Source organism: Bombus pyrosoma, linkage group LG9 (genome assembly GCF_014825855.1).
Source record: "Bombus pyrosoma isolate SC7728 linkage group LG9, ASM1482585v1, whole genome shotgun sequence".
Lineage (NCBI taxonomy): Eukaryota > Metazoa > Arthropoda > Insecta > Hymenoptera > Apidae > Bombus > Bombus pyrosoma.
In genome coordinates, this window is record NC_057778.1 from 5,961,633 (window position 1) to 5,973,146 (window position 11,514).

General features: G+C 35.8%; 2 protein-coding genes across 3 annotated transcripts in view; one reads left to right on the plus strand and one right to left on the minus strand.

Annotated features, from left to right (window-relative positions):
• The first annotated feature begins 5,529 nt into the window (after nucleotides 1-5,529).
• LOC122570537 (mitochondrial potassium channel ATP-binding subunit) lies at nucleotides 5,530-8,806 on the plus strand. Its single transcript, XM_043732960.1, has 10 exons — nucleotides 5,530-5,848; nucleotides 5,940-6,264; nucleotides 6,347-6,514; nucleotides 6,608-7,021; nucleotides 7,084-7,395; nucleotides 7,520-7,743; nucleotides 7,852-8,026; nucleotides 8,099-8,277; nucleotides 8,358-8,505; nucleotides 8,582-8,806. Exons 1-10 carry the CDS (start codon nucleotides 5,793-5,795, stop codon nucleotides 8,660-8,662), a joined length of 2,082 nt encoding a protein of 693 aa, XP_043588895.1. The 5' UTR covers nucleotides 5,530-5,792; the 3' UTR covers nucleotides 8,663-8,806.
• Nucleotides 8,807-8,885: 79 nt separating this feature from the next.
• The window catches only part of LOC122570535 (proteoglycan 4-like), a 6,363-nt gene continuing 3,734 nt past the window's right edge, over nucleotides 8,886-11,514 (minus strand). The window contains exon 3 of one of the 2 annotated variants that reach the window (XM_043732954.1): nucleotides 8,886-11,514. In XM_043732954.1, coding sequence (XP_043588889.1) covers nucleotides 8,941-11,514 — 2,574 coding nt within the window. In that variant the 3' untranslated portion in view covers nucleotides 8,886-8,940. The other variant, XM_043732953.1, reaches the window with a different exon arrangement.

Sequence of the window (11,514 nt, forward strand, 5' to 3'; positions counted from 1 at the left end):
ACCACCATACCTCGATTTCCATCGTCATCACACCCTCGTTTCATCGAATAAAATCCAGACACCCTGTAAACAGGTCCATCGCAATTATTCACATGGCTAGGGACAATACAGAACTGGGTAGCTGGAAAATAATATTTCTAACGCGTTCTGAAGCAAAATGGCGGGATATTTAACAGCAGCGCGCGAAGAACGCGCAACAACCAAATTATCATCTTTCCTGTCGCAGAATAAGGCGATTTGCGAAACCGGGCAAAGTGAACACCGACGAACCATTCTACGGCGACATTGTCTGCGTCTGTCGTCGCTTGTGTACGTAGCTTAACGCCCACAATATCGGGTTGCCGAGCGACCCGCCGGCTCTACGGGGAAAATTTAATTTCAGCTGACAACATCCTGTTTCGCTACACACTGTGCTCAGCATTCTACAAAATCGCATGCGAGACGATACGGACAGGATGGTAAGCAAGCCTTCGACGACGATGACTCCAGATTGGTTGTAGGTTTCACGATCGATGACCATTCTACATCGTTTTTGTTTTCTTCTTCATATCGAGTTTATAGTCTTCCTTTTTAGTTTTCGTTCTTTGAGAACATAACATTCGTGCACATTCAATAATTTTATTCCTATTCTCCTTCACGTTTGTATTATATCTCTTCGGATATCTTCTTCTTCTGGAATATTTTATTCGTAAAAAGCGTGGAATATAAGGAGGACAGTAAAATTATGTCAGATACTAAAACAAAATATTTTAAAGACTCTTTATATTTTAAGAATATCTATTGAAATATAATGTCCATTTTGAGCCATACAAATCCGAGGAAAACGACAGGTTTAAATTGAATTAATTGGATGATAAAAGCGACCGGATACCATGAAAGAAGTGAAAGCTTTTGAGGAATTAAGATGTTTGATCGAATAACGCAAAAATAATCTATCTGCATCCATATTTCTGCATTTCTACTACCATTTCCTACCGAATTCTATCGAACTTCGATAATCGTAAAAATACGAGCTAAAAGGCCGAAAACGATACTCCATAAAAACCAAGAATACCATTTCTCCATCCTCGCCGCTTAAACGTAAACAATCTTATTATATTTCTCTGGTGACTTAACAAGACTCGCCAAGTTCCTTCCGGTAACGAGTGTTTTACAATACCAAACAGTTTATCCGCAACAATTTTTCGACATGTCGGTCGTGTGCGGATGGTGTATCGCCGTGAAACACGGGGGCGAGTTGGGCATTTTCCAGCGGCAACGCCACCACCACTAAGCATCACCGGCTGCCGCCACCACCGTCGATCCTTCGACGAAAGCCACGACACGGCCTGTGCATACAAACGGTTCCACGGTTCGCCGTGAGCAAGCCTGGGCCGGCGTTCGAATGCGTGCAACTCGCACGAGTGGAAAATACCTCAGAAGCTGAGGATGGCTACAACCACTATTTGTTCTAGTCTAGTCTCGCTCGGATCGCGTAGCCACCCAATTTCCCCTACTCTACCTCTGGCAACCGATCCCTCGTCCTGTTCCAACACGCTTTGTCTCGCCTCTCCGTCTTTCCGTCTAACCCCCTTGAGTAACCCTCGCTCGGTGCACGACCCTTTCCTCATTTCCTCCTCTCTCTTTCTCGCCCTTTCTACCACCCTCCTCCTCTCTTCCTCCACGCGCTGCCTCTCTCGCGTGTCCGTCATCCTCTGGTTACTCTTTTAGCCAGGTCCCTCTCTCTCTTTGAGAGAGAGAGAGAGATAGAGAGAGAGAGAAAGACTCTCTCACTCTCCTCCAACCCCGCGACCCACCCCAGTTTCACCAGTCGTCCCTCCTCTCCTTCCTCGTCTCATCCTCGCTGCTGTTCCGTTCGTTACTCGTTCCCCACTCGTCCCTACTAGTTTCGTGCGTCTATTTATCCACCTAGCGGTATGATATTACACCCCGGGGCACACTTTGGCATTCCCCCACGCAGCCACGTCGGCGGTGGCACCCCTGACGCACCCTCTGCTCGAGCCACGCCCAATCGTGGCCCACCGAACACCTCCCGTACAGCAGCCAGTCCATTGGCCCACGCTGACTTTGCGTCATCGCCACCCCGGCACTTGCACCGCGTGTTTCACGGATACGCCACCGCCACACAGCCGCCGCTACCGCTTGCTACCACCGCCGCCACCGCCGACGCCGTCGTCGCGCGCGCGACTCCACTTTGCCGGCTGATTGCGAGGGCATCGGCTCGCCGACAGAGACCGCCGAAAGGACCGAGGAAGAAAAGGAACAGGCTGGATATACCGGGAGAGTATCGAGAAAACGGGGCGAGGGCTAAAGGGAGCGGGGGAAAAAACGAGAGAGCGGACAAAGGGAAGTCGAAGGCGGAGGAAGAGAGCCGGAGAATGGCGTTGTGGAGCTCTGGTCGGTCTGGCAAAGAGGGTGTTGAAATTTAGGAGGCTTCATTTGGACCATTCTTTTACCGTCGCTGTATCGCGCGCCGTAGTTATTACGCTTATACTGAAATTTTTCCCTTTCTTTTTACCTTTTTTGTCTTCCTTTCCTTCTTGCTTTATGTTTCTTTCTTTTGTTTCTACCTCGTCTTCTCTTTTTGCGGTGGTCGCATTGGAACGAAGAGTTGCAGGCGGATGTTTCCGAAGACGAAGAGGTTAAGGGACTCCCTTGAATTGAGCGCGTTGATCGTGTGTAACCGAGAGCTTCTGTCTTCTCGCCTTCCGACTCAGAATCTGGGTTAAGAGGCTGACCTCGAGCCTCGATGGCTTTTGTCGAAGAAAGTGTTTTAACGCGCCACCGACCACCCACGCTCTGCTCGCCTCTCACAAGTTTCGATTTGTTAAAGATGGAATAGCAACCCCGGTGGAATCGAGGCTTTTATGAGCGGAGCCTCGGAATATTTGTTTGTTCGACGCGTTCCGCTCGATTGTGCTCTCTTTTTTATGAATCGCAGCTTGCAAATTACATATCCATGAATTGATTTAATTTTTCTCTTAGCAAACAAGACTCTCATCATACAAGATTAATTTTTCACTGTTCCTATAATATAATGAATGTTATATAAAATTATAATTAAATTTAATTATAATCGATCTTATACATAGAAATTAAGGTCAAGCGTAGTAACCCTACTTTAGCTCATTGTTTATCAAGAGATTCAGATATTTAATAAATAGTAAAATATTCCTGTCATTTCCTACGTTTGGTCAAACCTTTGTATTTCTTCTGGTATTACATTTAACGGGATGCTCGGACTCATGATTATATAATTTAGCATACTTTAATATGCTTACTTTAATATATACTTTAATATACTTATACTTACATGCACTTTCCAAAAATCTTATTTCATCCATATTAATTCCGTACTATTCTCTAGAAATTCTCCATAAACTTATGTATTCACATCTAAATAAGATTGCAATAATAGAGATTAAAGTATATATTTCTCCTCGCTCTTTTATCAAAAAGAAGATAAACTATTTCGCCCTTGGACGATACTAAAAAACGGCAGAGGCACCGGCAGAAAATTATACGACCGTTTAAAACGTTGAAGAATCTAGAGTAGAAGAACTCTGCGCCTACGAAAATCAAAAGCGTACTTGGGCCGCACATCCATGAACATAACGAGCCACTCTTCGACTTATCTCACCGAAGACACACGGTTTTTCTAACGGATAACGGGGAGCCGTTGTTCTCTGTGCGTTATGCAGGAAGCAGCAGCTTTGATCAGTATGGTAATGCATCGGCCCCATGAAAAAGCTCTGAAATTGCGACTCGTTGCGAGCGTTGGATGAGGAGGAGGCGAACCAGAGAAGAAGGACGAGATTTAGGGTGAACAGTTGAGCCTCGAAAGGCCTAATCGTCCCAGCAGCCTCTTTGTACGCAAAGTTAATAACGTGTATTTATGTATTTGCCACGTTTAATTGCCTGTGCGGCTATTACATTCACTCTGAAATGCTCGCTCCCGCCTTGAATACACCGCAGAGGGTAGTATTAAGTACTTGCTCGAGTGTTCAGCGAGTCTGGCAATGACACGAGACCTCCGTGCACTGTACAGACTGGTTGCTGTTCTACCATTCCTCTTAAACTTGTTAAATATCGATACTTTAAAATCTCCATGCAATTTTCCTTCTTTTGTGATCAGCAACTTCCTTTTTTTAACGAATAACGAATATCCTATTCGTAACTATGGATTTGAATTAGGTCTATCAATTAGCTTCTACCTTAATTTCGCCATTAAACTTGCCAAGTAACAGTGCTTTAAGGCCTCCTGGTAATTTCTTTTTCATAATCAGGACATTTATTTCTTGTTTGGACCAGATGTGGTTGCAGTTACTGTTGACTTGTTTTGATAATTTGAATTTTTGAAAAAAGGAGAGAGAAACAAATAGTATATATTATGCTTGCACAATAAATTCTGGTCAAAAGTAGCCAGTTCTTCTACTATTCCTAATAAAGCTATTAAATACTGATAATTCTATTTGTTTTTTTTTAATTAAAAAGTTAATTTTCAAAGCATTAACACTTTTTTGCTAGTAATGACCACCTTTTTTATTGCAAATAACGAGTTCAGTTTTTGGATTTATATATGTATGTACATGTTATTCAGTACAATGTAAATATACTATATAAATAGTATTACCATGAAATTGTTATTGGAAATTACAATGTAATATTCTGCTGTTGCCTCAATAAATATTCAAATCGTTAGCTCTCGATAGAGTATAGTATTATATTGAAGAATTATTGTTTCGGTGGATGGATAAATTAATATCCACCAATATCTATTTGATTTGCTTAGAATGCGTAAATATAAATGTTATCGTTGAAGAATTACTGCTATAAATTAATTTATCTCCAACTTAATTGCAATATTGTTATTAAACCTTAATCGAAATATTTCCTTTTTTATGTATTTAGGTGCAATTCATCTGTAGAAAAATCAAATATAAGCGCCATTTTGAATTACGATTTCAAAACAAAAAAAGGTATTTGGCAAAATACAAATAAAATATAAAACAGCATTTCGCTAAAGTATTTTCAATATTTCAAAAAATATCTTTCTTTCGCGTTTTTAAGTTGTATATAAATTAAACCTATAAATTAACTTATAGGTTACGAACAAACTAACTGAAAGACTTGGCGCGTAAATCACGGTAGCCATATTCAAAATCTTTTTACAAAATTAAATTCCTCTTATAGTCTACATTAAACACATTTTATTATGTTCATTATTATGTTATTTATTATGTTTGTCATTATATTGAATATAAGATTTAGAATTTATTAAAAGAATTTTCATCAAAAGAATTCTACTGCAAATGAATTTGAAACATAGCATACAATTCTAACTTTTGATTTAATACATCACTGTTACTTCAGCATCATTCTATGTTCTATCAGATTTTATCCGCTATTTTCACTCGATTTTTACCATGTGTTCCATCACGAACAAGTTGTAGAGAGGCTATCAAAATTAACAGTACAGTAAGCGCTATCTAGTGACAAATTTGGGAAACAAAATTGCTGCAAGTGCTTTAAATATGGCGCTCCCCTTGGCACAGTATTAATTATCTTTGGTATTATGAATTCCTCTAACCTTATTGAATGTCGTTTATTAATTCATTAGGTAATAGCTGGTATTAGACTAGTCATCATGTTCCTAAAAATAAAAAATAAATGAGGAGTATTCTTTTATTGCTTCATACAAATTGAGACATGACAAGTATATCATAAAAAATAATTCGAATACTAGTATACTTTATGGAATTAAATAACGAATAAAATAATATTTTACGAAAATGTCTATACTGAGGACTGTGTTATTTAAACATATTAATTATTCAAAATGTTCAAGGTATCATCCATGTTTTGTAATAAATTTTTCATACAATAAATTGTAATAATCTTAAATTTGTATTCAATCATTATAAATATTTTTGTTACAGGGGTTCCTTGTTATTATTTCTATCGAAACAAAAGGACAAACCTTTTAATCTAGCAAAACGAAAATTTAACAGTGGTATCAAAGAGAGTGTAAAAAATAACAATAGTGAATTAAAAAATTTCTCAACGATTTTAAAGTTTGGTTCAGGTGGTTTAGGTAGTATTGTATTAACATGCATGATAAAGTGTCATACTTCTGCTGTTGAAGGCAAAACGCTTAAAATTTCGGAAAATATTACAAAAGATAATAAAGAATTGACTTTGAAATGGAGAAAGTTTTTAGAATATTTGTATCCATATTTTTGGCAATTATTGATAGCTTTGTCAGTAAGTATTTATGTACAATACGTATGTATATGTGGATTTTATATTTCTGTATACTTATGTAATTGTTAACTTTAACTTTTAGAGTGCAATGGTTGTTGCTGTATTAAATATTTGGATACCACAACATGTAGGAAATGTTATAAACATATTAACAAAAATTTGTCAAACCAAAGGAGAAGATAGCTTGAAAACTGTGCTATTACAATTGACAGAACCTGCACTTGCATTAGCACGTATGTATGTTGCACAAGTATGTAAATGTTTATCTGGAAAAAAGTATATCTTTTATACTATTTATAAAATAATTTAAATTGAGAAATTATAGGAAATCTCTTACTTTTAGGCATTTTTTACCTTTGTATATATTTATATGCTTTCACACGTGGGAGAAAGAATAGCTATGAATTTAAAGAAAGATGTATTTAAATCAATTATAATGCAAGACATCACTTTCTTTGATAAGAATCGTAGTGGTGAAATAGTAAGTCGATTGACCAGTGATATTCAGGACTTTAAAAGTACCTTTAAAATATGTATATCACAAGGCTTAAGAAGTACCACGCAAATTATTGGGTGTATAGTTTCTGTAATAGGAATTTCACCACAATTGACTGCAGCTATAGTGTTATCTTTGCCTACCATAATTCTTATTGGTACATTGCTTGGGAGAGGTTTAAGGAAATTATCTATAGAGGCACAGAATCAACTTGCTAAATCTGCAGATGTTTGTGAGGAAGCCATACAGAATATTAGAACGGTAATATCATGTATGATAATGATAAATTATTTTAAATAATTTATAGCATATTATTTTTATAGGTGAAAGCATTTTCAGCCGAAGAAAAAGAGATAGAAATGTTCTGCAAAGAAACTACATTAGGAGCTGCATTATATGAAAAATTAGGTTTGGGAATTGCTTTGTTCCAAGGGGGGACAAATCTATTTCTCAATGGTATCTTACTTTGTACTTTATATTTCGGTGGACATTTAATGTCTACTGGGCAATTATCTCCAGGAGATTTAATGGCGTTTTTAATGGCCACACAAACTATACAAAAATCTTTATCTCAATTATCATTGTTATTTGGATCATATGTTAGAGGTGTTAGTGCTGGTGCTAGAGTTTTTGAGGTATATATGCAATTTTGTTTTATATCAATACAATGAAAAGTATTTTTTATTATATTTTATATATTTTTATTATATTTTTTATTATATTTTTATATATTTATTGTAATCCAATCCCTTATTACAGTATCTAGAAATGCCACCATCACATCAAATGACTAGTGGAGAAGTTATTACAGACCAATCCTTAGCAGGAAATATCACGTTTAAAGACGTGGAATTTAGCTATCCTACTCGTCAAGATCACATTATTTTAAAGAATTTTAACCTACATATTCCTGCTGGGAAAACAGTAGCCATCGTTGGTTCTAGTGGCAATGGAAAATCAACGATAGCTGCCTTGTTAGAAAGGTACTTTGATTATCTTAGATTCAAAAATTCTTTCATATAAAATTTGATCACCAATTAGTCTACCAAATATAAAATACTAATAATATAAAATAATATAAAACATTTCAGATTTTATGACATTAATAATGGCTCAATTACAATTGATGGTAAAGACTTAAGATCGCTCAATGCTAGTTACCTCCGAGGTAACGTTTTAGGGTATATAAATCAAGAACCTACTTTATTTGCCACTAGTATTATGGAAAATATACGATACGGAAAACCGAATGCTACGGATGAAGATGTAAATACTGTTAAAATTGGAGGTTTATTAAAGTTATACTTGTGCAGAAAAATTATCATTAAATATTCTTAGGTCATTGAAGCTGCTAAAGAAGCAAATGCTCATGAATTTATTATGAATTTTCCGAGTAAGTATGATACGCAAGTAGGAGAAAGGGGAGCGCAACTTTCCGGTGGACAAAAGCAACGTATTGCAATCGCAAGAGCTTTATTAAAAAGACCTTCCATTTTAATCTTAGACGAAGCTACAAGGTAAGAATCATAGACAACAGTTATTGTAATAACTCTATATATTTGAACTGATTGTTGTACTTTTATACAATAACCTTTAGTGCGTTAGATTATGAAAGTGAACGAATCGTACAGAATGCGCTAGACAATGTTACTCAAGGAAGAACAGTCGTAGTAATCGCTCACAGATTAAGCACGATTAAAAATGCTGACATTATTGTTGTATTGCAGCGAGGAGTAATCACGGAAGTACGCATTCCAATACAAAATTCCAGACATGACATCGAATTAAATTAATATATTTATTTTCACATCTTATTTTCAGATGGGTACACATACAGAATTAATTAAAAAGAAAGGCTTATATTACACTTTAGTAAACGAACAAGACAAAGTTAATGCATAATATTAATGAAACTCTAAATCATAATACAATTTCTGAAATATTTATTTTGGAATAATAGGAATAATATTTGAGAACGTTGTATGAACTACCTCCGATTCTAATATATACATACACGCTTAAATATATATAATTTATATTTTCAAATATTTATAATTTTTTATCTTCATCTTTATACCTGCCATATTATTTATATTTTATATTATTATATTTATATTTTTAATTTAATATATCAATGCAATTTTTTAAATAAAAATTCACTAATATATTTTATGTAATCCTTAGTGATGTAACATATTTAAAATTTTTGTCAAGCATTGCTTAATCTTATCAATGATATAGGATATCGCTGACGGCATGTGTATATCTTTCGGTGTAGTTGCTGATTCTTTCTGTGCAATATTATTACACGCGTCCTTATCTATAATCTGAGAATGTTTATGAGATGATTTCGAATGTTTTTCCATTGCTCTAGAATCAGGCTTTTCGGTTATTACATTTAAAAATGTTCCTTCAGTATTAATTTCAGGTGTTCCACTATCATTTTGTAATACAGATTCTCCATTTGTGCTGATTAAGCTTGTTGGATCAGTGGTTATCATTCTATTTAAATCGTAATTTGATGATTCACCGGATCCATATTCAATGGGTATCTGTTCATCACTTCCTTTATTATTATGTTCTGGATCTTCCTTTGAAGCTGTAATTATACCATTAAGGACAGGTGTAGTAGATGGATCATGTAAAATGAATTCTTCTGACCTACTTCTTTCTAACAATAGTTCATTTTCATCCGTTCCTGTATTTGTTTCCCTAGGTACCGTCATATTAGATATTAGAGCATCAGGTAAGATAGCTGAAGTAGTATCAATAGTTTCAGTTCCAATAGTTGGCACTTTAGTAAACTCTTCTGTTACAGTACGTTCAACTTCCAGAATAGGTTCCTTCGGACCTTCTGTTTTCGAGAATGATTCAGTTGGAATTATATACGTAATTGGTTGTTCTTGTGGTTTTGTAGTTTCAGGAGCTATCGAATTGGTTAATATATTACTATATTCTTTCTCTAAACTAGGATTTTCAGTAACAGAAGTTCCAACGGGTGATTTGTCTAAAATTACTTCTGTTACTTCATTCGGTTCTGTATCAATAAGAGTTGTTGAATCAGATAAAACTGTTGGTTCAGTGTTAATATTTTCAATTTCAGGAATCGGTAATTCAGGATTTTCAGTAGTAGGAATTTCAACCGGTGATTCGTCTGAAATTACTTTTGTTGCCGGTTCCTCTTGCGGTTCTGTATTGATAAGGGTTGCTGGATCAGATAGAAGTGTTGGTTCAGTGTTAATATTTTCAATTTCAGTAATCGGTAATTGAGAATTTTCAGTAGTTGGAATTACAACCGGTGATTCATTTAGAACTACTTCTTTTGCTGGATCCTCTTCCGGTTCTGTATTGATAAGGGTTGTTGAATCATTTAAAATTGTTGGCTCAGTGTTAATATTTTCAGTTTCAGTAACAGGTAATGCAGAATTTTCATTAGAAGGAATTCTAAGTGGTGATTCGTCTGAAATTACTTTTGTTGCCGGTTCCTCTTGAGGTTCTGTATTGATAAGGGTTGCTGGATCATTTAAAATTGTTGGCTCAGTGTTAATATTTTGAGTTTCAGTAACAGGTAATGCAGAATTTTCATTAGAAGGAATTCCAAGTGGTGATTCGTCTGAAATTACTTTTGTTGCCGGTTCCTCTTCCGGTTCTGTATTGATAAGGGTTGTTGAATCAGTTAAAATTGTTGGCTCAGTGTTAATATTTTCAGTTTCAGTAACAGGTAATGCAGAATTTTCATTAGAAGGAATTCCAAGTGGTGATTCGTCTGAAATTACGTTTGTTGCCGATTCCTCTTGCGGTTCTGTATTGATAAGGGTTGTTGAATCAGTTAAAATTGTTGGCTCAGTGTTAATATTTTCAGTTTCAGTAACAGGTAATGCAGAATTTTCATTAGAAGGAATTCCAAGTGGTGATTCGTCTGAAATTACGTTTGTTGCCGATTCCTCTTGCGGTTCTGTATTGATAAGAGTTGCTGGATCAGATAGAAGTGTTGGTTCAGTGTTAATATTTTCAATTTCAGTAATCGGTAATTGAGAATTTTCAGTAGTTGGAATTTCAACCGGTGATTCATTTAGAACTACTTCTTTTGCTGGATCCTCTTCTGGTTCCGTATTAATAAGGGTTGTTGAATCAGTTAAAATTGTTGGCTCAGTGTTAATATTTTGAGTTTCAGTAACAGGTAATGCAGAATTTTCATTAGAAGGAATTCCAACTGGTGATTCGTCTGAAATTACTTTTGTTGCCGGTGCCTCTTCCGGTTCTGTATTGATAAGGGTTGTTGAATCATTTAAAATTGTTGGCTGAGTGTTAATATTTTGAGTTTCAGTAACAGGTAATGCAGAATTTTCATTAGAAGGAATTCCAACTGGTGATTCGTCTGAAATTACTTTTGTTGCCGGTTCCTCTTGAGGTTCTGTATTGATAAGGGTTGCTGGATCAGATAGAAGTGTTGGTTCAGTGTTAATATTTTCAATTTCAGTACTCGGTAATTGAGAATTTTCAGTAGTTGGAATTACAACCGGCGATTCATTTAGAACCACTCCTTTTGCTGGTCCCTCTTCCGGTTCCGTATTAATAAGGGTTGTTGAATCAGTTAAAATTGTTGGCTCAGTGTTAATATTTTGAGTTTTAGTAACAGGTAATGCAGAATTTTCATTAGAAGGAATTCCAACTGGTGATTCGTCTGAAATTACTTTTGTTGCCGGTTCCTCTTCCGGTTCTGTATTGATAAGGGTTGTTGAATCATTTAAAAT

What these genes read in the sequence shown, in the direction of transcription:
- LOC122570537 (XM_043732960.1), top strand. Translation starts at nt 5,793, where the DNA reads ATGTCTATACTGAGGACTGTGTTATTTAAACATATTAATTATTCAAAA. An exon ending in AATTATTCAAAATGTTCAAG is followed by an intron (nt 5,849 to 5,939) that starts GTATCATCCATG and finishes TTTTTGTTACAG; the next exon opens with GGGTTCCTTGTTATTATTTC. An exon ending in ATCTTAGACGAAGCTACAAG is followed by an intron (nt 8,278 to 8,357) that starts GTAAGAATCATA and finishes AATAACCTTTAG; the next exon opens with TGCGTTAGATTATGAAAGTG.